This window comes from Anomaloglossus baeobatrachus, chromosome 2 (genome assembly GCF_048569485.1).
Source record: "Anomaloglossus baeobatrachus isolate aAnoBae1 chromosome 2, aAnoBae1.hap1, whole genome shotgun sequence".
Classification (NCBI taxonomy): Eukaryota; Metazoa; Chordata; class Amphibia; order Anura; family Aromobatidae; genus Anomaloglossus; species Anomaloglossus baeobatrachus.
The window spans coordinates 8,293,251-8,319,858 of NC_134354.1; the positions used below are offsets into that span (position 1 = coordinate 8,293,251).

At 50.3% G+C, this 26,608-nt stretch overlaps 2 protein-coding genes across 2 annotated transcripts in view; both read left to right on the top strand.

Moving 5' to 3' along the window:
* Positions 1–2,733, top strand: part of LOC142280720 (3 beta-hydroxysteroid dehydrogenase/Delta 5-->4-isomerase-like) — a 35,681-nt gene extending 32,948 nt beyond the window's left edge. The window contains exon 3 of the mRNA XM_075332775.1: positions 1,785–2,733. Coding sequence (XP_075188890.1) covers positions 1,785–2,593 — 809 coding nt within the window. The 3' untranslated portion in view covers positions 2,594–2,733. The remainder of the gene's footprint in view (positions 1–1,784) is intronic.
* A 9,108-nt stretch (positions 2,734–11,841) lies between these two features.
* The window catches only part of PLA1A (phospholipase A1 member A), a 62,816-nt gene continuing 48,049 nt past the window's right edge, over positions 11,842–26,608 (top strand). The window contains exons 1-2 of the mRNA XM_075334842.1: positions 11,842–12,144; positions 26,347–26,551. Of these exons, the coding sequence (XP_075190957.1) occupies positions 12,093–12,144; positions 26,347–26,551 (257 nt within the window). The 5' untranslated portion in view covers positions 11,842–12,092. The remainder of the gene's footprint in view (positions 12,145–26,346; positions 26,552–26,608) is intronic.

Here is a 26,608-nt window from a genome sequence, read left to right on the forward strand (position 1 = left end):
GTACAAGAATATAACTACTATAATACTGCCCCTATATACAGGAATATACCCGCTATAATACTGCTCCTATATACATGAATATACCCGCTATAATACTGCCTCTATATACAGGAATATACCCGCTATAATACTGCTCCTATATACAGGAATATACCCGCTATAATACTGCTCCTATATACAGGAATATACCCGCTATAATACTGCCCCTATATACAGGAATATACCCGCTATAATCCTGCCCCTATATACAGGAATATACCCACTATAATACTGCTCCTATATACAGGAATATACCCGCTATAATACTGCTCCTATATACAGGAATATACCCGCTATAATACTGCTCCTATATACAGGAATATACCCGCTATAATACTGCCCCTATATACAGGAATATACCCGCTATAATACTGCTCCTATATACAGGAATATACCCGCTATAATACTGCTCCTATATACAGGAGTATACCCGCTATAATACTGCCCCTATATACAGGACTATACCCGCTATAATACCGCCCCTATATACAGGAATATACCCGCTATAATACTGCCCCTATATACAGGAATATACCCGCTATAATCCTGCCCCTATATACAGGAATATACCCACTATAATACTGCTCCTATATACAGGAATATACCCGCTATAATACTGCTCCTATATACAGGAATATACCCGCTATAATACTGCTCCTATATACAGGAATATACCCGCTATAATACTGCCCCTATATACAGGAATATACCCGCTATAATACTGCTCCTATATACAGGAATATACCCGCTATAATACTGCTCCTATATACAGGAGTATACCCGCTATAATACTGCCCCTATATACAGGACTATACCCGCTATAATACCGCCCCTATATACAGGAATATACCCGCTATAATACTGCTCCTATATACAGGAATATACCCGCTATAATACCGCCCCTATATACAGGAATATACCCGATATAATACTGCTCCTATATACAGGAATATACCCGCTATAATACTGCCCCTATATACAGGAATATACCCGCTATAATACTGCTCCTATATGCAGGAATATACCCGCTATAATACTGCCCCCTATGTACAAGAATATAACTAATATAATACTGCCCCTATATACAGGAATATACCTGCTATAATACCGCCCCTATATACAGGAATATACCCGCTATAATACCGCCCCTATATGCAGGAATATACCCGCTATAATACCGCCCCTATATACAGGAATATACCCGCTATAATACCGCCCCTATATACAGGAATATACCCACTATAATACTGCTCCTATATACAGGAATATACCCGCTATAATACTGCTCCTATATACAGGAATATACCCGCTATAATACTGCTCCTATATACAGGAATATACCCGCTATAATACTGCCCCTATATACAGGAATATACCCGCTATAATACTGCTCCTATATACAGGAATATACCCGCTATAATACTGCTCCTATATACAGGAGTATACCCGCTATAATACTGCCCCTATATACAGGACTATACCCGCTATAATACCGCCCCTATATACAGGAATATACCCGCTATAATACTGCTCCTATATACAGGAATATACCCGCTATAATACCGCCCCTATATACAGGAATATACCCGATATAATACTGCTCCTATATACAGGAATATACCCGCTATAATACTGCCCCTATATACAGGAATATACCCGCTATAATACTGCTCCTATATGCAGGAATATACCCGCTATAATCCTGCCTCCTTCCCTTTTCTCTCTTTTCTCGCTCCTCCTCTCAGGCACTGAGCGGCTCCTGGAGTGCTGCGTGCAGAGCAATGTGTGGTTCTTCATCTACACCAGCAGTATAGAGGCGGTGGGGCCGAACACGAGTGCGGACCCCATAGTGAACGGGCACGAGGAGCTGGTGTATGAGAGTACGCTGGGCTTCTGCTATGGAGAGAGTAAGCAGCTGGCGGAGCGGGCCGTGCTGCGGGCCAACGGCCGTGAGCTCCAGAATGGGGGGTCCCTGGTGACCTGCTCACTGCGGCCCACCTATATATTTGGGGAGGGGTCTCAGTTTCTCCAGCTGCACCTGGACCAGGCTCTCCAGAACGGGGGCGTTTTTCATCGAATCTCCAAGAAAGAAGCGTTGGCCAACCCGGTGTACGTGGGGAATGTGGCGTGGGCGCACGTCACCGCAGCCCGGGCGATGAAGGACCCCGCCACGGCCAGGAAGATCGCGGGCCACGTCTACTACGTCTGCGATGACACCCCCCACATGAGCTACTCCGACCTGAACCACGCCCTGGGCCGGGAGCTGGGGCTGGGCGTGGAGCGCCGGCTGGCCATGCCCTACCCGCTGCTCTACCTTCTGGCCTCCATCATGGAGGTGGCCAGTTTTCTGCTCCGCCCTTTCTTCAGATTTGTGCCGCCACTCACCAGGCACCTGCTGATCCTACTGAACACCACCTTCACCTTCTCCTACAAGAAAGCCCACCGCGATATGGGCTACAAGCCCCGCTACAGCTGGGAGGTGGCCAGGAGGCTGACCTCCGCCTGGATGGCCTCCATACTGCCCCAGCGCCGGGAGGAGCTCAAAATAAGGTAGACAGCAGAAATGGAGCCAGGGATGTTCCTTGGGGGCAGGACTTATAATCCAGACACGCCCCTGAGGAGCTGATGTTTGTACTCGGCAGTCAGTCCTTACTTGTCTCCTTTTTCATATTTACTCTTTATAATAAAAAAACTTCCCAATAAATCTTCAGCTCTGAATCGTCTCTATCTGGGAAAGCTGCGAGCCCATAAGCGAGGGTGTGCCCACCTCCTCCAGAACAGCGACCGCAGCTCTGGAGGTGACTGGAGGATAAGACACGATGTAACAGCAGAATAGTGACCGCAGCTCTGGAGGTGACTAGAGGAGAACACATTATGTAACAGCAGAATAGTGACTGCAGCTCTGGAGGTGACTAGAGGAGAACACATTATGTAATAGCAGAATAGTGACCGCAGCTCTGAAGGTGACTGGAGGATAAGACCCGATATAACAGCAGAATAGTTACCGCAGCTCTGGAGGTGACTGGAGAACAACACACTATGTAACAGCAGAATACTGACCGCAGCTCTGGAGGTGACTGGAGGATAAGACCTGATATAACAGCAGAATAGTGACCGCAGCTCTGGAGGTGACTGGAGGATAAGACCTGATATAACAGCAGAATAGTGACCGCAGCTCTGGAGGTGACTGGAGAACAACACACTATGTAACAGCAGAATAGCGACCGCAGCTCTGGAGGTGACTGGAGGATAAGACCTGATATAACAGCAGAATAGTGACCGCAGCTCTGGAGGTGACTGGAGAACAACACACTATGTAACAGCATAATAGTGACCGCAGCTCTGGAGGTGACTAGAGGAGAACACATTATGTAACAGCAGAATAGTGACCGCAGCTCTGGAGGTGACTAGAGGAGAACACATTATGTAATAGAATAGTGACTGCAGCTCTGGAGGTGACTGGAGGATAAGACCCGATATAACAGCAGAATAGTGACTGCAGCTCTGGAGGTGACTGGAGAACAACACATTATGTAACAGCAGAATAGTGACCGCAGCTCTGGAGGTGACTAGAGGAGAACACATTATGTAACAGCAGAATAGTGACCGCAGCTCTGGAGGTGACTGGAGAACAACACACTATGTAACAGCAGAATAGTGAGTGCAGCTTTGGATGTGACTGGAGGATAAGACATTATGTAACAGCAGAATAGTGACTTCAGCTCTGGAGGTGACTGGAGGATAAGACACGATGTAACAGCAGAATAGTAACTGCAGCTCTGGAGGTGACTGGAGAACACATCATGTAACAGCAGAATAGTGACTGCAGCTCTGGAGGTGACTGGAGAACACATTATGTAACAGCAGAATAGTGACTGCAGCTCTGGAGGTGACTGGAGGATAAGACACAATGTAACAGCAGAATAGTAACTGCAGCTCTGGAGGTGACTGGAGGATAAGACACAATGTAACAGCAGAATAGTGACCGCAGCTCTGGAGGTGACCAGAGGATAAGACATTATGTAATAGCAGAATAGTGACTATAGCTCTGGAGGTGACTGGAGGATAAGACATGATGTAATAGCAGAATAGTGACTGCAGCTCTGGAGGTGATTGGAGGATAATACATGATGTAACAGAATAATAGTGACCGCAGCTCTGGAGGTGACTGGAGGATAGGACACAATGTAACAGCAGAATAGTGACTGCAGCTCTGGAGGTGACTGGAGGATAAGACAAGATGTAACAGCAGAATAGTGACCGCAGCTCTGGAGGTGACTGGAGGATAAGACACAATGTAACAGCAGAATAGTCACCGCAGCTCTGGAGGTGACCAGAGGATAAGACATGATGTAATAGCAGAATAGTGACTGTAGCTCTGGAGGTGACTGGAGGATAAGACATGATGTAATAGCAGAATAGTGACTGCAGCTCTGGAGGTGATTGGAGGATAATACATGATGTAACAGAATAATAGTGACTGCAGCTCTGGAGGTGACTGGAGAATAGGACATTATGTAACAGCAGAATAGTGACTGCAGCTTTGGAGGTGACTGGAGGATAAGACATGATGTAACAGCAGAATAGTGAGTGCAGCTTTGGATGTGACTGGAGGATAAGACATTATGTAACAGCAGAATAGTGACTGCAGTTCTGGAGGTGACTGGAGGATAAGACAAGATGTAACAGCAGAATAGTGATTGCAGCTTTGGAGGTGACTGGAGGATAAGACACGATGTAACAGCAGAATAGTGACTGCAGCTCTGGAGGTGACTGGAGGATAAGACACAATGTAATATCAGAATAGTGACTGTAGCTCTGGAGGTGACTGGAGGATAAGACATGATGTAATAGCAGAATAGTGACTGCAGCTCTGGAGGTGATTGGAGAATACATGCTGTAACAGAATAATAGTGACTGCAGCTCTGGAGGTGACTGGAGGATAAGACAATGTAACAGCAGAATAGTGACTGCAGTTCTGGAGGTGACTGGAGGATAAGACACAATGTAACAGCAGAATAGTGACTGCAGTTCTGGAGGTGACTGGAGGATAAGACAATGTAACAGCAGAATAGTGACTGCAGTTCTGGAGGTGACTGGAGGATAAGACACAATGTAACAGCAGAATAGTGACTGTAGCTCTGGAGGTGACTGGCGGATAAGACATGATGTAATAGCAGAATAGTGACCGCAGCTCTGGAGGTGACTGGAGGATAAGACAAGATGTAACAGCAGAATAGTGATTGCAGCTTTGGAGGTGACTGGAGGATAAGACACGATGTAACAGCAGAATAGTGACTGCAGCTCTGGAGGATAAGACACTTTGTAGCAGCAGAATAGTGACTGCAGCTCTGGAGGTGACTGGAGGATAAGATGCAATGTAACAGCAGAATAGTGACTGTAGCTCTGGAGGTGACTGAAGGATAAGACATGATGTAACAGCAGAATAGTGACTGTAGCTCTGGAGGTGACTGGAGGATAAGACAAGATGTAACAGCAGAATAGTGATTGCAGCTTTGGAGGTGACTGGAGGATAAGACACGATGTAACAGCAGAATAGTGACTGCAGCTCTGGAGGTGACTGGAGGATAAGACACAATGTAATATCAGAATAGTGACTGTAGCTCTGGAGGTGACTGGAGAACACATTATGTAACAGCAAAATAGTGACTGCAGCTCTGGAGGTGACTAGAGGAGAACACATTATGTAACAGCAGAATAGTGACTGCAGCTCTGGAGGTGACTGGAGGATAAGACATGATGTAATAGCAGAATAGTGACTGCAGCTCTGGAGGTGATTGGAGGATAATACATGATGTAACAGAATAATAGTGACTGCAGCTCTGGAGGTGACTGGAGGATAAGACAAGATGTAGTAGCAGAATAGTGACCGCAGCTCTGGAGGTGACCAGAGTATAAGACATGATGTAACAGCAGAATAGTGATTGCAGCTCTGGAGGTGACTGGAGCATAGGACATGATGTAACAGCAGAATAGTGACTGTAGCTTTGGAGGTGACTGGAGGATAAGATAAGATGTAACAGCAGAATAGTGATTGCAGCTTTGGAGGTGACTGGAGGATAATACACGATGTAACAGCAGAATAGTGACTGCAGCTTTGGAGGTGACTGGAGGATAAGACAAGATGTAACAGCAGAATAGTGAGCGCAGCTCTGGAGGTGACTGGAGGATAAGACACAATGTAACAGCAGAATAGTGAATGCAGCTCTGGAGGTGACTGGAGGATAAGACAAGATGTGAAAGCAGACTAGTGACTGCAGCTCTGGAGGTGACTGGAGGATAATACATGATGTAATAGCAGAATAGTGACTGCAGCTCTGGAGGTGACTGGAGGATAATACATGATGTAACAGTAGAATAGTGACTGCAGCTCTGAAGGTGCCTGGAGGATAAGACACAATGTAACAGCAGAATAGTGAATGCAGCTCTGGAGGTGACTGGAGGATAAGACAAGATGTGACAGCAGAATAGTGAGTGCAGCTCTGGAGGTAACTGGAGGATAAGACACAATGTAACAGCAGAATAGTGAGTGCAGCTCTGGAGGTGACTGGAGGATAAGACATGATGTAATAGCAGAATAGTGAGCGCAGCTCTGGAGGTGACTGGAGGACAAGACACAATGTAACAGCAGAATAGTGAATGCAGCTCTGGAGGTGACTGGAGGATAAGACAAGATGTGACAGCAGAATAGTGACTGCAGCTCTGGAGGTGACTGGAGGATAATACATGATGTAATAGCAGAATAGTGACTGCAGCTCTGGAGGTGACTGGAGGATAATACATGATGTAACAGTAGAATAGTGACTGCAGCTCTGGAGGTGACTGGAGGATAAGACAAGTTGTGACAGCAGAATAGTGACTGCAGCTCTGGAGGTGACTGGAGGATAATACATGATGTAATAGCAGAATAGTGACTGCAGCTCTGGAGGTGACTGGAGGATAATACATGCTGTAACAGTAGAATAGTGACTGCAGCTCTGAAGGTGCCTGGAGGATAAGACACAATGTAACAGCAGAATAGTGAATGCAGCTCTGGAGGTGACTGGAGGATAAGATAAGATGTGACAGCAGAATAGTGAGTGCAGCTCTGGAGGTGACTGGAGGATAAGACACAATGTAACAGCAGAATAGTGAGTGCAGCTCTGGAGGTGACTGGAGGATAAGACAAGATGTAACAGCAGAATAGTGAGCGCAGCTCTGGAAGTGACTGGAGGATAAGACACAATGTAACAGCAGAATAGTGAGTGCAGCTCTGGAGGTGACTGGAGGATAAGACATGATGTAATAGCAGAATAGTGACTGTAGCTCTGGAGGTGACTGGAGGATAAGACACAATGTAACAGCAGAATAATGAGTGCAGCTCTGGAGGTGACTGGAGGATAAGACATGATGTAATAGCAGAATAGTGACTGCAGCCCTGGAGGTGACTGGAGGATAAGACATGATGTAACAGCAGAATAGTGACTGCAGCTCTGGAGGTGATTGGAGGATAAGACAAGATGTAACAGCAGAATATTGACTGCAGCTCTGGAGGTGACTGGAGGATAAGACACAATGTAACAGCAGAATAGTGACTGCAGCTCTGGAGGATAAGACACGATGTAATAGCAGAATAGTGACTGCAGCTCTGGAGGTGACTGGAGGATAAGACACGATGTAACAGCAGAATAGTGACTGCAGCTCTGGAGGTGACTGGAGGATAAGACACAATGTAACAGCAGAATAGTGACCGCAGCTCTGGAGGTGACCAGAGGATAAGACATTATGTAATAGCAGAATAGTGACTATAGCTCTGGAGGTGACTGGAGGATAAGACATGATGTAATAGCAGAATAGTGACTGCAGCTCTGGAGGTGATTGGAGGATAATACATGATGTAACAGAATAATAGTGACTGCAGCTCTGGAGGTGACTGGAGGATAGGACACAATGTAACAGCAGAATAGTGACTGCAGCTCTGGAGGTGACTGGAGGATAAGACAAGATGTAACAGCAGAATAGTGACCGCAGCTCTGGAGGTGACTGGAGGATAAGACACAATGTAACAGCAGAATAGTGACCGCAGCTCTGGAGGTGACCAGAGGATAAGACATGATGTAATAGCAGAATAGTGACTGTAGCTCTGGAGGTGACTGGAGGATAAGACATGATGTAATAGCAGAATAGTGACTGCAGCTCTGGAGGTGATTGGAGGATAATACATGATGTAACAGAATAATAGTGACTGCAGCTCTGGAGGTGACTGGAGAATAGGACATTATGTAACAGCAGAATAGTGACTGCAGCTTTGGAGGTGACTGGAGGATAAGACATGATGTAACAGCAGAATAGTGAGTGCAGCTTTGGATGTGACTGGAGGATAAGACATTATGTAACAGCAGAATAGTGACTGCAGTTCTGGAGGTGACTGGAGGATAAGACAAGATGTAACAGCAGAATAGTGATTGCAGCTTTGGAGGTGACTGGAGGATAAGACACGATGTAACAGCAGAATAGTGACTGCAGCTCTGGAGGTGACTGGAGGATAAGACACAATGTAATATCAGAATAGTGACTGTAGCTCTGGAGGTGACTGGAGGATAAGACATGATGTAATAGCAGAATAGTGACTGCAGCTCTGGAGGTGATTGGAGAATACATGATGTAACAGAATAATAGTGACTGCAGCTCTGGAGGTGACTGGAGGATAAGACAATGTAACAGCAGAATAGTGACTGCAGTTCTGGAGGTGACTGGAGGATAAGACACAATGTAACAGCAGAATAGTGACTGCAGTTCTGGAGGTGACTGGAGGATAAGACAATGTAACAGCAGAATAGTGACTGCAGTTCTGGAGGTGACTGGAGGATAAGACACAATGTAACAGCAGAATAGTGACTGTAGCTCTGGAGGTGACTGGCGGATAAGACATGATGTAATAGCAGAATAGTGACCGCAGCTCTGGAGGTGACTGGAGGATAAGACAAGATGTAACAGCAGAATAGTGATTGCAGCTTTGGAGGTGACTGGAGGATAAGACACGATGTAACAGCAGAATAGTGACTGCAGCTCTGGAGGATAAGACACTTTGTAGCAGCAGAATAGTGACTGCAGCTCTGGAGGTGACTGGAGGATAAGATGCAATGTAACAGCAGAATAGTGACTGTAGCTCTGGAGGTGACTGAAGGATAAGACATGATGTAACAGCAGAATAGTGACTGTAGCTCTGGAGGTGACTGGAGGATAAGACAAGATGTAACAGCAGAATAGTGATTGCAGCTTTGGAGGTGACTGGAGGATAAGACACGATGTAACAGCAGAATAGTGACTGCAGCTCTGGAGGTGACTGGAGGATAAGACACAATGTAATATCAGAATAGTGACTGTAGCTCTGGAGGTGACTGGAGAACACATTATGTAACAGCAAAATAGTGACTGCAGCTCTGGAGGTGACTAGAGGAGAACACATTATGTAACAGCAGAATAGTGACTGCAGCTCTGGAGGTGACTGGAGGATAAGACATGATGTAATAGCAGAATAGTGACTGCAGCTCTGGAGGTGATTGGAGGATAATACATGATGTAACAGAATAATAGTGACTGCAGCTCTGGAGGTGACTGGAGGATAAGACAAGATGTAGTAGCAGAATAGTGACCGCAGCTCTGGAGGTGACCAGAGTATAAGACATGATGTAACAGCAGAATAGTGATTGCAGCTCTGGAGGTGACTGGAGCATAGGACATGATGTAACAGCAGAATAGTGACTGTAGCTTTGGAGGTGACTGGAGGATAAGATAAGATGTAACAGCAGAATAGTGATTGCAGCTTTGGAGGTGACTGGAGGATAATACACGATGTAACAGCAGAATAGTGACTGCAGCTTTGGAGGTGACTGGAGGATAAGACAAGATGTAACAGCAGAATAGTGAGCGCAGCTCTGGAGGTGACTGGAGGATAAGACACAATGTAACAGCAGAATAGTGAATGCAGCTCTGGAGGTGACTGGAGGATAAGACAAGATGTGAAAGCAGAATAGTGACTGCAGCTCTGGAGGTGACTGGAGGATAATACATGATGTAATAGCAGAATAGTGACTGCAGCTCTGGAGGTGACTGGAGGATAATACATGATGTAACAGTAGAATAGTGACTGCAGCTCTGAAGGTGCCTGGAGGATAAGACACAATGTAACAGCAGAATAGTGAATGCAGCTCTGGAGGTGACTGGAGGATAAGACAAGATGTGACAGCAGAATAGTGAGTGCAGCTCTGGAGGTGACTGGAGGATAAGACACAATGTAACAGCAGAATAGTGAGTGCCGCTCTGGAGGTGACTGGAGGATAAGACATGATGTAATAGCAGAATAGTGAGCGCAGCTCTGGAGGTGACTGGAGGACAAGACACAATGTAACAGCAGAATAGTGAATGCAGCTCTGGAGGTGACTGGAGGATAAGACAAGATGTGACAGCAGAATAGTGACTGCAGCTCTGGAGGTGACTGGAGGATAATACATGATGTAATAGCAGAATAGTGACTGCAGCTCTGGAGGTGACTGGAGGATAATACATGATGTAACAGTAGAATAGTGACTGCAGCTCTGGAGGTGACTGGAGGATAAGACAAGTTGTGACAGCAGAATAGTGACTGCAGCTCTGGAGGTGACTGGAGGATAATACATGATGTAATAGCAGAATAGTGACTGCAGCTCTGGAGGTGACTGGAGGATAATACATGATGTAACAGTAGAATAGTGACTGCAGCTCTGAAGGTGCCTGGAGGATAAGACACAATGTAACAGCAGAATAGTGAATGCAGCTCTGGAGGTGACTGGAGGATAAGATAAGATGTGACAGCAGAATAGTGAGTGCAGCTCTGGAGGTGACTGGAGGATAAGACACAATGTAACAGCAGAATAGTGAGTGCAGCTCTGGAGGTGACTGGAGGATAAGACAAGATGTAACAGCAGAATAGTGAGCGCAGCTCTGGAAGTGACTGGAGGATAAGACACAATGTAACAGCAGAATAGTGAGTGCAGCTCTGGAGGTGACTGGAGGATAAGACATGATGTAATAGCAGAATAGTGACTGTAGCTCTGGAGGTGACTGGAGGATAAGACACAATGTAACAGCAGAATAATGAGTGCAGCTCTGGAGGTGACTGGAGGATAAGACATGATGTAATAGCAGAATAGTGACTGCAGCCCTGGAGGTGACTGGAGGATAAGACATGATGTAACAGCAGAATAGTGACTGCAGCTCTGGAGGTGATTGGAGGATAAGACAAGATGTAACAGCAGAATATTGACTGCAGCTCTGGAGGTGACTGGAGGATAAGACACAATGTAACAGCAGAATAGTGACTGCAGCTCTGGAGGATAAGACACGATGTAATAGCAGAATAGTGACTGCAGCTCTGGAGGTGACTGGAGGATAAGACACGATGTAACAGCAGAATAGTGACTGCAGCTCTGGAGGTGACTGGAGTATAGGACATAATGTAACAGCAGAATATTGACTGCAGCTCTGGAGGATAAGACACAATGTAACAGCAGAAGAGTGACTGCAGCTCTTGAGGAGACTGGAGGATAAGACACAATGTAACAGCAGAATAGTGACTGCAGCTCTGGAGGTGACTGGAGGATAAGACATGATGTAACAGCAGAATAGTGAGTGCAGCTCTGGAGGTGACTGGAGGATAGTGTCAGTAGAATGTGGGGGCACATGTTGCAGGATGTGGCGCTCTGTGTCGGGGAGGGCCAGGCTCCGGGCACATAATGCCCCTCTGTCTGGGCACAATGGTCAGATGGCGGCGGCTCCACCCTCTCGCTGCAGGAGCTGACACTCATTTCTCGGGGGGCCTCCGTCCTCTATTGCCCCCTGGACCTGGCACTTTTGGCCTCTATCACTGGTCAGTGCAGGAAAACAGCGGAGACCTGGCTAATGATTGCTGGCATTAACCCCCTCAGTGCTGGAGCTGGACGGCGCAGGCTGAGCCCTGGATCCCCCCCACTCATAATCCCAGGAAAGGGTTACAGACGCGGTCACTCCACATCATGGCCGGAGCTCGCATGGCCGCAGCCCTCCTTACCTGCGTGATCTCCTCAGGTGAGTCCCCAACACTGGCCAGAGGGCACATTCTGTGTCAGATCATCCAGAGCTCCCAGGTGCATGGACACCGCGGCTTCAGAAATGGCCCCATGGAAGTGCTCAGGGCCCCGGAGGCCCCTTTATATTTATCAGTGTCCGGCACACTACCCCAGATCCGTCCGCAGCCCCCCGGGTCCAGACGCGGCCATTCACTATCTCCCTGGTGGGGGCAGAGGTCGCTGCACGTCCACTATTCTGCGTGCAGGGGTCACTATTCTGCGTGCAGGGGCCACTATTCTGCGTGCAGGGGTCACTATTCTGCGTGCAGGGGTCACTATTCTGCGTGCAGGGGTCACTATTCTGCGTGCAGGGGCCACTATTCTGCGTGCAGGGGCCACTATTCTGCGTGCAGGGGTCACTATTCTGCGTGCAGGGGCCACTATTCTGCGTGCAGGGGTCACTATTCTGCGTGCAGGGGTCACTATTCTGCGTGCAGTGGCCACTATTCTGCGTGCAGGGGCCACTATTCTGCGTGCAGGGGCCACTATTCTGCGTGCAGGGGTCACTATTCTGCGTGCAGGGGCCACTATTCTGCGTGCAGGGGTCACTATTCTGCGTGCAGGGGTCACTATTCTGCGTGCAGGGGTCACTATTCTGCGTGCAGGGGTCACTATTCTGCGTGCAGGGGTCACTATTCTGCGTGCAGGGGTCACTATTCTGCGTGCAGGGGCCACTATTCTGCGTGCAGGGGTCACTATTCTGCGTGCAGGGGCCACTATTCTGCGTGCAGGGGCCACTATTCTGCGTGCAGGGGCCACTATTCTGCGTGCAGGGGCCACTATTCTGCGTGCAGGGGTCACTATTCTGCGTGCAGGGGTCACTATTCTGCGTGCAGGGGTCACTATTCTGCGTGCAGGGGCCACTATTCTGCGTGCAGGGGTCACTATTCTGCGTGCAGGGGCCACTATTCTGCGTGCAGGGGTCACTATTCTGCGTGCAGGGGTCACTATTCTGCGTGCAGGGGTCACTATTCTGCGTGCAGGGGTCACTATTCTGCGTGCAGGGGTCACTATTCTGCGTGCAGGGGCCACTATTCTGCGTGCAGGGGTCACTATTCTGCGTGCAGGGGTCACTATTCTGCGTGCAGGGGCCACTATTCTGCGTGCAGGGGTCACTATTCTGCGTGCAGGGGTCACTATTCTGCGTGCAGGGGTCACTATTCTGCGTGCAGGGGCCACTATTCTGCGTGCAGGGGCCACTATTCTGCGTGCAGGGGTCCCTATTCTGTGTGCAGGGGTCCATGACGGGTACAGTATGACAGACTCCACAAAAGGCTCCACAATGGGCACCGTAACGGGTACGGCACCAGGCCAGGCATCACAGTGAGCACCATAATGGGCACCGTAACGGGCTCCAGGTTTCTCAGTTTCTTCCTATATTTGAGAAACTTCTTATCCACAGATGTCTGAGAAGTGAGGGACGATAACACCCGCTGCAGTGATACTTCCTTATAGACTACTGAAAAGTATTCACACCCTGTGAACGTTTCCACATTTTCCACATTACACCCATAAGCGTGTGACACCGAAACTAAGTCCAAGTATCTGAGACGTGTGAAGGAAAGGATTCCTGGTGTTCTAAATATTCATATAAATCTGAGAATTGTGATGTGCATTAGTATTCAGCCCCCGGAGTCAGTACTTTGTAGGACCACCTTTCTTTGTTCTGCATTAGTATTCAGCCCCCAAAGTCAGTACCATGTAGGACCACCTTCCGCTCTCTTTTGGGGGTCTCTCCAGCTTTGCGCATCTAGAGGTGACATTTTCCTTTTCTCTCGCTCAGTGAGGTTGGATGGAGACGTGTTATGATCCGGAACCATGGAAGACCACCATAAATCATTGGTAAAAGGTGACAAGAGCATTGGCAACTAATCTGGCCGCCATCCCCTTACTAACCATCACAACTAGAAGTAGCCGAGGGGTGAACTAACATCCTGTGCACCGCGAACCCAGCCGGAGAACTAACTATCCTAAAGGAAGGAAACATGAATAACTCTCTGCCTCAGAAAATAGACAAGAATAGCAAGCCCCCCACATTCACAGACTGCGCCCCCCACATTCACAGACTGCGCCCCCCACATTCAAAGACTGCGGAGATATAGGAAAAACACAATACACAGGTAGATGATAGGATTAGCAAAAGATGAGGCCCCCACTGACTAAAATAGGAAAGGACAGGAAAGGGGCTGATGGTGGCCAGAGAAAAACCCTGCAAAAATCCAAATTCCTGATAGTACAAAAAGGCCCTCAGATCGCACGATCTGCACTCCGTCCTATACCAGGTGCCCCTGTCATACCAATGAACAGAAAACAAGAATCATTACAAATTCAAGAAGCCACAAACACATGGACGTATAGGAGCAAAACTCCAAACATAGCTGCAGGGAGCTTCCCAGCTAAGCAACAGAGAGGGAAGATCCCTGCATGCAAATAAACTGACAATAACCACAGAAAATGACAAACTCAGATAAGAGTAAAAGAACCAAACAACAAATAAAGAGCAAGCACTTATCTGGGGTAGATGTGGTGTGGAGCAGGATGAAGCAGGCTGGAGATACAAAGAACAACTGACATCCGGCATAGCCTGCTATCAGACCAGGGATTAAATAAGCAGAGAGTTAGCAATTGCACAGCACACCTGGTCTATGTCCAAACCATTCCTGGCCACAAGAGGGAGCCTCACAGCAGCCAAAGCATAACTGACATTCACAACAGAGACGTCTGTGATCAGTGATCTTCTCGTCTTGTCACATATTCTCGGTGGATTTGGGTCTGGACTGTGACTCGGCCGGTCACACACAGGAATATGCTCTGATCTGACCCTCCATTGTGGCTCTGCAGGATGATGAGGGTGGTTGTGCTGCTGTGAGGTGAAGCTACGCCCGGTCTCACGTCTTCTGCAGCCTCTAACAGGTTTTCCTCCAGGATTGTCCTGTATTTAGCTTGTCACAAGCCAACTGGTTATATTGTGGATGACAGGTATGTACCATGGAAGTGGTGTGATCCTGGGAGTTCTTTCTGGTACATGTAGTACCACATCTTCCTATAGTATTGAATGGGCCAGGATTACAGATGGCTAAGGCTGCTTTCACACCTCCGGTTTCTGCAATGCGGCACAATCCGGCACTTCGCAGGAAAATCGCAATTGTTTTTTTTTGCTGCCGGTTGCGTTTTTTCTGCATAGACTTTAATTAGTGCCGCATTGTGCCGCAAGGCCTTGCGTTTCATCTGGTTTTTGCCGCATGCGGCAGATTTAGCCGATGCGGCGGCTGGATGGAACGTTGCCTGGCACGTTTTTTCGTGCGGCAAAAAAACCCGCATCGCGCCGCATTCGGCCGATGCGGCGCATTTTTCAATGCATGCCTATGGCGGCCGGATGCGGCGCGATGCGGCAATAACCGCATCCGGCCGCCGCATGCGGTTTTTGACACTGCGCATGCTCAATAGCATGCCGCAAGCGGCAAAACCCGGACTGGCCGCAAAGGAAAGACTTATGCAAAGGATGCGGTGTGTTCACCGCATCCGTTGCATAGCTTGCACAGCCGGATTGAGCCACAGAGCTCAAGCCGGATGTGTGTTAAGCAGCCGCAGGCTGCTTTCACACATCCGGTTTTTGCAGTGCGGCACAATACAGCGCTCTGCAGAAAAAACGCAACCGGGTTTTTTTGCCGCCGGTTGCGTTTTTTCTCACATAAACTTGCATTAGCGCCGTATTGTGACGCATGGCCTTGCGTTGCATCCATTTTTTCCAGATGCGGCATATTTAGCCCATGTGGCAGCCGGATGGAATGCTGCCTGGCACATTTTTTTGTGCGGCAAAAAAAAACGCATCGCGCCAGATCTGGCGCGATTTAAAATGCAAGCCTATAGGCCGCCGGATGCGTTTTTTTGCACTGCGCATGCTCAGTATCAAGCCGCATCCGTCAAAAAACGGACGGGCCGCATGAGAAAAACTTATGCAACGCATCCGTATTTTTCGCCGCATCCGTTGCATAGGTTTTTGAGCCGGATTGAGCCGCACTGCTAAAACTGGATGTATGAAAGCAGCCTAACACATCAATTTTTTGGCATCAGGCACGATCCAGCGAAAAAAACTGATGTGATGGATCCAGCATCAGTTTTTTCCATCAGTTCCTTCAGTTTTTTGACAGATCCGCTGTGATACTGAGCATGCTCAGTTCAAAAAAACGGATCCGCATTATGCCGGATCCAGCGTCCGTAGGCTTCCATTATAAAACGCGCTGTGCGGTAATGGATCCAGCACGATCCGGTTTTTTTTGCCGAACATAAAAACGTTCACTTCAATGTTTCATCCGGCCGCCGGACAAGTAAATTTTGCCAAATCCGGCAAAAAATGGATGAAACGCACAATCCGGCGCTAATGAAAGTCTATGGGGGAAAAACGGACCCGGCGGCAACTGATGCTGGATCCGTTTTTTCATGTTTTTGCCTGATTGTGCCTCATGGCAAAAAACTGATGTGTGAAAGCGGCCTCAGGCCTCTGTCACGCGCCCGTGAAAATCACGCACGTGTTTCATGGACGTGTCAGAGGTGCGTTTTCCCCACCGTGAGCCGTGTTTATGGCACTACGTGTGTTCTCCGTGTGTTATCCGTGATGACACACGGAGAACGAGAACTTCCTGCTCACCTGTCCCTGGCGTCGCTGTCCGTGGTGCTGATCTTCAGTCTTCGGTCCTAACGACTCCCCGCTGCTGCTTCCGGCTGCAGTGGAGTGAATATTAAATGAGCATAATGAGCGGCGGTCGGCAGCAAGTGGCAGCAGCGGCAGAGACTGCAGGGCAGGAGAAGGGGAGGAAAGATTTGTTATTTTTTTCTCTGACACGTGAGTTTTCTCCGGCGCGTGTCACATGGGACCGCATCCACACTACATCCGTGTGGTACGGGTGTGGGCCGTGTGACACCCATGATGCCGGAGAAAAACGGACATGTCAGCGTGAGAAACACACGGACACACGTTCCGTTCCAAAATACTTACGTGTGTCCAAACCATTAGGAATACATAGGTCCATGTGTGTACGTGTCTTCAGTACGTGAGAAAACTGCCAAACACGTACCAGAGGCACGAACGTGTGACAGAGGCCTGGGTGGGACTGGCCATCCACATACCCCTGCCTATGGGTGGGACTGGCCATCCACATGCCCCTGCCTATGGGTGGGACTGGCCATCCACATGCCCCTGCCTATGGGTGGGACTGGCCATCCACATGCCCCTGCCTATGGGTGGGACTGGCCATCCACATGCCCCTGCCTATGGGTGGGACTGGCCATCCACATGCCCCTGCCTATGGGTGGGACTGGCCATCCACATGCCCCTGCCTATGGGTGGGACTGGCCATCCACATACCCCTGCCTATGGGTGGGACTGGCCATCCACATGCCCCTGCCTATGGGTGGGACTGGCCATCCACATGCCCCTGCCTATGGGTGGGACTGGCCATCCACATGCCCCTGCCTATGGGTGGGACTGGCCATCCACATGCCCCTGCCTATGGGTGGGACTGGCCATCCACATGCCCCTGCATATGGGTGGGACTGGCCATCCACATGCCCCTGCCTATGGGTGGGACTGGCCATCCACATGCCCCTGCCTATGGGTGGGACTGACCATCCACATGCCCCTGCCTATGGGTGGGACTGGCCATCCACATGCCCCTGCATATGGGTGGGACTGGCCATCCACATGCCCCTGCCTATGGGTGGGACTGGCCATCCACATGCCCCTGCCTATGGGTGGGACTGGCCATCCACATGCCCCTGCCTATGGGTGGGACTGGCCATCCACATGCCTCTGCCTATGGGTGGGACTGGCCATCCACATGCCCCTGCCTATGGGTGGGACTGGCCATCCACATGCCCCTGCCTATGGGTGGGACTGGCCATCCACATACCCCTGCCTATGGGTGTGACTGGCCATCCACATGCCCCTGCCTATGGGTGGGACTGGCCATCCACATGCCCCTGCCTATGGGTGGGACTGGCCATCCACATGCCCCTGCATATGGGTGGGACTGGCCATCCACATGCCCCTGCATATGGGTGGGACTGGCCATCCACATGCCCCTGCCTATGGGTGGGACTGGCCATCCACATGCCCCTGCCTATGGGTGGGACTGGCCATCCACATGCCCCTGCCTATGGGTGGGACTGGCCATCCACATGCCCCTGCCTATGGGTGGGACTGGCCATCCACATGCCCCTGCCTATGGGTGGGACTGGCCATCCACATGCCCCTGCCTATGGGTGGGACTGGCCATCCACATACCCCTGCTTATGGGTGGGACTGGCCATCCACATGCCCCTGCCTATGGGTGGGACTGGCCATCCACATGCCCCTGCCTATGGGTGGGACTGGCCATCCACATGCCCCTGCCTATGGGTGGGACTGGCCATCCACATGCCCCTGCCTATGGGTGGGACTGGCCATCCACATGCCCCTGCCTATGGGTGGGACTGGCCATCCACATGCCCCTGCCTATGGGTGGGACTGGCCATCCACATGCCCCTGCCTATGGGTGGGACTGGCCATCCACATACCCCTGCCTATGGGTGGGACTGGCCCCTGCCTATGGGTGGGACTGGCCATCCACATGCCCCTGCCTATGGGTGGGTCTGGCCATCCACATGCCCCTGCCTATGGGTGGGACTGGCCATCCACATGCCCCTGCCTATGGGTGGGACTTGCCATCCACATGCCCCTGCCTATGGGTGGGACTGGCCATCCACATGCCCCTGCCTATGGGTGGGACTGGCCATCCACATGCCCCTGCCTATGGGTGGGACTGGCCATCCACATACCCCTGCCTATGGGTGGGACTGGCCCCTGCCTATGGGTGGGACTGGCCATCCACATGCCCCTGCCTATGGGTGGGACTGGCCATCCACATGCCCCTGCCTATGGGTGGGACTGGCCATCCACATGCCCCTGCCTATGGGTGGGACTGGCCATCCACATGCCCCTGCCTATGGGTGGGGCTGGCCATCCACATGCCCCTGCCTATGGGTGGGACTGGCCATCCACATGCCCCTGCCTATGGGTGGGACTGGCCATCCACATGCCCCTGCCTATGGGTGGGACTGGCCATCCACATACCCCTGCCTATGGGTGGGACTGGCCATCCACATGCCCCTGCCTATGGGTGGGACTGGCCATCCACATGCCCCTGCCTATGGGTGGGACTGGCCATCCACATACCCCTGCCTATGGGTGGGACTGGCCATCCACATGCCCCTGCCTATGGGTGGGACTGGCCATCTACATGCCCCTGCCTATGGGTGGGACTGGCCATCCACATGCCCCTGCCTATGGGTGGGACTGGCCATCCACATGCCCCTGCCTATGGGTGGGACTGGCCATCCACATGCCCCTGCCTATGGGTGGGACTGGCCATCCACATGCCCCTGCCTATGGGTGGGACTGGCCATCTACATGCCCCTGCCTATGGGTGGGACTGGCCATCCACATGCCCCTGCCTATGGGTGGGACTGGCCATCCACATGCCCCTGCCTATGGGTGGGACTGGCCATCCACATGCCCCTGCCTATGGGTGGGACTGGCCATCCACATACCCCTGCCTATGGGTGGGACTGGCCATCCACATGCCCCTGCCTATGGGTGGGACTGGCCATCCACATGCCCCTGCCTATGGGTGGGACTGGCCATCCACATGCCCCTGCCTATGGGTGGGACTGGCCATCCACATGCCCCTGCCTATGGGTGGGACTGGCCATCCACATGCCCCTGCCTATGGGTGGGACTGGCCATCCACATGCCCCTGCCTATGGGTGGGACTGGCCATCCACATGCCCCTGCCTATGGGTGGGACTGGCCATCCACATGCCCCTGCCTATGGGTGGGACTGGCCATCCACATGCCCCTGCCTATGGGTGGGACTGGCCATCTACATGCCCCTGCCTATGGGTGGGACTGGCCATCCACATGCCCCTGCCTATGGGTGGGACTGGCCATCCACATGCCCCTGCCTATGGGTGGGACTGGCCATCCACATGCCCCTGCCTATGGGTGGGACTGGCCATCCACATGCCCCTGCCTATGGGTGGCTTGTTTGGCACATGGAGTGAGTGTATGAGGAGCAGCCTCTGAGGGAAGAGGCCGTTTACCTCAGAGAGGTCTGAATCCTCTGGAAGGAGCCCGTCTGAAGGAGCAGAGGGTGGCTTCACACGTGAGTGAGTGGACGCTGAGAGAGCTCACTCAGATCGAGGGTATCTGAATTGAGTGGGAGTACCGTGAATTTAACGGGCTTGAAATCCGTCTGTATTTATGATATTGTTTGGAGAAGCGGTTTATGGTGTTTTTTTAATAAACCGTTTGGATTTTTAAGACTGTGTTCCTGTGTTACCTTGGAAACGCAGCCGAGTGCCCCCATCACGTGAGCAGGCAATCGCTTACAATTGGTGCTAGATAGCGGGCAGCGGTGCAGGAGCACACATAGGAGGCTCACAGCTGTGGATTGCGGTGGATCAGCTGGGTCCATGAAGTTTGCTGTACACTGCAGAGGGGCTGTTACTGTGGATCAACCGGGTACACGGTTTTTTTTTTCCTCTACTTCTGTCTACAAGCATAAAAGGAGGTGTTGCGGTGGATCGGCGGGTCCACGAAGATGAGTGAAGCAGCAGTTGCGGCTGTAAGGAGGGAGATGTTGAGGTACCTGATGCAGGTCGCATTGCAGCGGGAGCTGTGTGACCGTGCAGTATTGGACCAAGTGCAGACACGGGGTGCCCAGGAGGACACCTGGCGCACTAAGGCACTGTGTGAATTGGGACATGAGAATCCCCTGGGGAGACAATGCACTGTACCCCCTCTAGACTGGGTTGCCCAAAATGGGGTGGAGTCCCAAAAAGGGGTGGTTGCCCAAACAAGGATGGAGTCCCAGAAAGTGGTGGTCACCAAAAATAGGGCGGAGCATCCTAAGTCCAAAGGGGTAGTGGCCTGCGGTGTGGACTTCGGCTCCAGAGATCAGCAAGGTGAAATCCCAGAAAAGGAGCCCACTCTGGAAGTAGTAGTGGTGTCCCCTATGATGTCCAAGCATGAAGCTGATGGTCTGTCGAGTGAGAGTGCTATGGGAGATGAACTCCTGGAGAGTGTTGGTGGAGGGATAATCCGTCATGTTGAGCAGACTGATGAACGTGCTGAAGGGTGTGACACCCTGGCAGGAAAAGAAGACAAGGCTGAGGGTGACACTGTAGAGACCCAAGAGACAGCTGAAGCTGCAGAAGTGACAAGGACCTCTGCGGAGGTGCAGTCTGGACCAGAGGTCTCCTCTAGAGCTGAGAGCTTGCCTGACCTGGCTGGTAACACCAAGATGGAAGACGTGAAGACTGACTCAGCTAAGAGTAAAGGGTGCTTTACACGCTACGACATCACTAGCGATAGTACCCGCCCCCGTCGTTCGTGCGACATTTGGTGCTTGCTGCCGTAGTGAACATTATTGCTACGGCAGCGTCACACGTACTTACATTGCAGCGACGTCGCTGTGACCGCCGAACAATCCCTCCTTCAAGGGGGAGGTGCGTTCGGCATCACTACGACGTCACTAAGGCGCCACTAAGCATCCGGCCAATAGAAGCAGAGGGGCGGAGATGAGCGGGACGTAACATCCCGCCCTCCTCCTTCCTTCCGCATTGCCGGTGGACGTAGGTAAGGAGATGTTCCTTGCTCCTGCGGTGTCACACATAGCGATGTGCGCTGCCGCAGGAACGACGATCAACCACAGGCATGCATCACCACCGATATTAAAGAAAGACGTGTCAACGAGCTACAATCTTTCACGTTTTTGCGATCGTTGATCGTCGCTCTTCGGTGTCACACACTGCGATGTCGCTACCGGCGCCGGATGTGCATCACTAACGATGTGACCTCGACGATATATCGGTAGCGATGTCGCAACGTGTAAAGCACCCTTTAGAAACCCAAAGGCTCTGAAGCTGGGCCTGAACCTGAGTGTGTAACTCAAGAGGTGGAGCCTTTGGTAAGGGAAATGGATGCAAAAGACCCAAAGATCGGTCTGACAGCCTTGACGGTAAAGGAACCCGTCCAGTCTTGAAGTGCATGGTGGATGTGTCTGAAGACTTGAGAGAAGCCTCTGCCAGTAAGATGGTGCATGAAAAATTCAAGAAGGGCATAGGAGCCTGTAAAGTGTACTTCGCCCCAAGAGCTAATGGATTGGTGGTGAGATCTGTAGGTGATGCCACAGAGAAGAGGGTGGCTATCCTGAGGGACATGCACCTGCAGTGTCTTTGTGTAAAATGGTTGCTCACTGTGCAGAAGGAAGACGACTCCAGACGTTTGCAGCATATGAAGCAGCTCACCGCAGCGTTTCAAGAAGTGGTGAAGAAATAGTTAATAGAGCTTGCAATAAGAGCGCTGAGAAGTAACATTCAGCGAGCATGGAAGGTTCCGGAGTTACAGATGTTGAACTGGAAGAAGACAGTGGAACGTTTCGAATTACGGAGATTCTGCAGAAGCGGTGGAAACGGCTCGGAATTTGTAGGAGTTCTTGGAACACTTCATTCAAGTACCCAGAAAACTTGTCATGAAGTTGATGGAAGAAATGGAAAAGCCGTGCAGGAGATGGTTGATACATCTGGTGCCACAAGGGGGAGAGTGGGTGTGTATAATGAAGAAGGGCTACCCTGTGATGTCCGTATGGTGCCATTTATCATTGTAGGAACAAAGGACTGTGCTGATAATATACGAGTTCTCCTGGAATATCGCCTGAGACACCTGGAAGAACCGAGACAATGCAATCTGGAAAGACAGAAGATTGCAGAACAACTTCATCAAGTTGGCAGGAGGTGGCGACCACTTTCAGGCCGGGGCCCAGAGAAGCAGTGTTGTCCACCTGATGTATGTGTTGCCTCAAATGGCAGTGGAAGCCGGTCCTTTAGAGAACGGAGCCAAGGTCTTAGAAGACCCCCCTTATCCTTTGGGCTATAGAAGAGACTCTGCAGGGTCCACACCCTCCAAGATGACATCCGAGAGAAAAGATGGAGGCAAAGATGGTGATAGGAAAAGGTGAGTGTCCCCCATCACGTGAGCAGGCAATCACTTACAAGCTCCATCCATCTTCCATCACCTCTGACCAGCTTCCCTGCCCCTGCTGAAGAAAAGCCTCCCCACACAGGATGCTGTCTCCACCATGTCTGACGGTGAGGAGGGTGTACTCAGGGTGATGTGCAGGGTTAGTTTTCTGACCAGAGCCCCTTCGTCCACTGCTCACTATGGCTCCTATATGTTTTTCTTCTTGCCGCTTTTCCATTATGATCAGATTTGTGGAGTCTACAATGTATACTCGTCCTGTGGACAGATATTCCTCCTGAGCTGTGATCTCTGCGTGTGCTGTGAACAAATTCTCCCCCTTCTTCCTTGGAGACGTCTTCCAGTTCTGTGAGATTCAGGGCTCGTCTTCCAGTTCTGTGAGATTCCTGGCTCGTCTTCCAGCTTTGTGAGATTCCTGGCTCGTCTTCCAGTTCTGTGAGATTCCGGGCTCGTCTTCCAGTTCTGTGAGATTCCGGGCTCGTCTTCCAGTTCTGTGAGATTCCGGGCACGTCTTCCAGTTCTGTGAGATTCCTGGCTTGTCTTCCAGTTCTGTGAGATTCCTGGCTCGTCTTCCAGTTCTGTGAGATTCCGGGCACGTCTTCCAGTTCTGTGAGATTCCGGGCTCGTCTTCCAGTTCTGTGAGATTCCTGGCTCGTCTTCCAGTTCTGTGAGATTCCTGGCTCATCTTCCAGTTCTGTGAGATTCCTGGCTCGTCTTCCAGTTCTGTGAGATTCCTGGCTCGTCTTCCAGTTCTGTGAGATTCCTGGCTCATCTTCCAGTTCTGTGAGATTCCTGGCTCGTCTTCCAGTTCTGTGAGATTCCAGGCACGTCTTCCAGTTCTGTGAGATTCCGGGCTCGTCTTGCATGCACTCCTGATTTTTCAATGATTTTCAGATCAGAGGACTGTGAGTTATGTGGGGCGCTTGTGCTATCTGCACACACGCCACATAGCCTCCATCCATTGGCTACTGCTCCAGTCATGTGACCAGTCACCAATGCAATTTAAGGTCCTCTCAGAAGGCAAGAGGCAACGCACTTTTCTCCCCAATCTGAAGAAGCATTCTATATGAAAATACACGAAACGCGCGTCGTCACAGCTGAGACGTCTATTTGCAGTGCTGGCGCTTACTTTCCGCCTGATATTATTTCATCTGTGGTATGTCACACTTTAGATTGGTTGTTAGATCTTGGGGATGATGGAATGTAATCTCTCTTAGCTGATAAAGAGCGCGTGCACTTGAAATGCATAAGACCTTACAATACGTGTTTCCAAGTATTATGATGCTATTTGTAAGATTTCCTTAATACAATATATGATTTTATAATACGAGGAGAATCTGCTGTGTGGAAAGTGAACCTTTGTTTTTCTACTTTCCCTGCTGTTATCTGGGAGCCGGCCCTAAGGAGTTGTCCGTGCACCACTGATATCTACAAACATCTCTTCGACTGGGTGAGCTGATGTTTTTTTCTTTTTTTCAGTATTTTTTCTATAACTTAACCCACCTTTCTCCCTCTTTATCCCTGACCTGTCTGGTGGGCTCCTTGGTTTTCATGCTGCTGGTTGATGCCAGACCTGTCTGGTGGGTTCCTTGGTTTTCATGCTGTTGGTTAATCCCTGACCTATCCGGTGGGTTCCTTGGTTTTCATGATGCTGGTTGATCCCTGACCTGTCCGGTGGGTCACTTGGTTTTCATGCTGTTGGTTGATCCCTGACCTGTCTGGTGGGTTCCTTGGTTTTCATGCTGCTGGTTGATCCCTGACCTGTCCGGTGTGTCATTTGGTTTTCATGCTGCTGGTTGATCCCTGACCTATCCGGTGGGTTCCTTGGTTTTCATGCTGCTGGTTGATCCCTGACCTGTCCGGTGTGTCATTTGGTTTTCATGCTGCTGGTTGATCCCTGACCTGTCCGGTGTGTCATTTGGTTTTCATGCTGTTGGTTAATCCCTGACCTATCCGGTGGGTTCCTTGGTTTTCATGATGCTGGTTGATCCCTGACCTGTCCGGTGGGTCACTTGGTTTTCATGCTGTTGGTTAATCCCTGACCTGTCTGGTCGGTTCCTTGGTTTTAATGCTGCTGGTTAATCCCTGACATGTCTGGTGGGTCACTTGGTTTTCATGCTGTTGGTCAATCCCTGACCTGTCTGGTGGGTTCCTTGGTTTTCATACTGCTGGTTTATCCCTGACTTGTCCGGTGGGTTCCTTGGTTTTCATGCTGCTGGTTTATCCCTGACTTGTCCGGTGGGTTCCTTGGTTTTCATGCTGCTGGTTTATCCCTGACCTGTCTGGTGGGTTCCTTGGTTTTCATGCTGTTGGTTGATCCCTGATCTTCTCACACAAACCTTTGAGGCCTTCACAGAACAGCTGTAGTTATACTGAGAAGAAATCCTCCAGGAGGAGGCAATGTACGGATTATGTGACTTCTGGGGGCGATTGTCACTCAGGATTTTATTTAGGGGATCAGACTACAGGGGGCTGAATACTAATGCACCTCACAATTCTCAGATTTATATATAAAATATGTAGAAAACCAGGAATCCTTTCCTTCATATGTCACTAATACTTGTACTTCAGGTCAATGTCACATAAAATCCCAATGACAGACATTTACATTTTTGGGATTAGCGGGGTATGAATACTTTTTCAAATCACTGTACATTGCTTTCTGAGGACAGTGATTTATTGTTTTTTGTATTTTTTTGTACTTTGGGGAGATGTTTTATCTCGGCACATCTCTGTCTTATATTCTGGGTGTATAGGTGTACATGGGACCTCCTGGGCTCAGTGAGTGGCCTCTGCCGCAGCCACGTGAGCAGATCTGTGTGCAGACAGTGGCTGGAGCAGCGCTCTCTTCCCCTCTCCCAGCAGGACATTCCCAGGATCATGCAGGAAGCATCATCCTAACAATCATCTGCATGAAGCAATCGCTCGTAGACAATCGCTCACCAGATGCTGTCTGTGGCCCTACAGCAGCAGACGCGTGCTCCTGCCCCACCCCCGTCTCCAGTGAGGCTCTGCGCAGGCCGTTCCCACCTCTGCACGGGGGTCATGTTCACCCTGTAATATTGTTTGTCTCTCTTTCTGCAGTTATTTCACACGTTGCTTCCTCCGATTGCGCCAAATTCCAGACATCAGGCTTTTTCCGGGATAACAATCTCCGGACGCAGTTCCTGCTCTTCACCCCGAGGAACCCAAAATGTGCCAAGCTCATCCAGGTCAACGAGACGCAAAGCATCGAGACCTCGACCTTCAATGCAACTCTGGACACCAAGATCCTCATTCACGGCTTCAGGTTAGAAGACTTTAGATGGTGGCTCTCGAATAATCTATGGAGCATACTCTACATTTG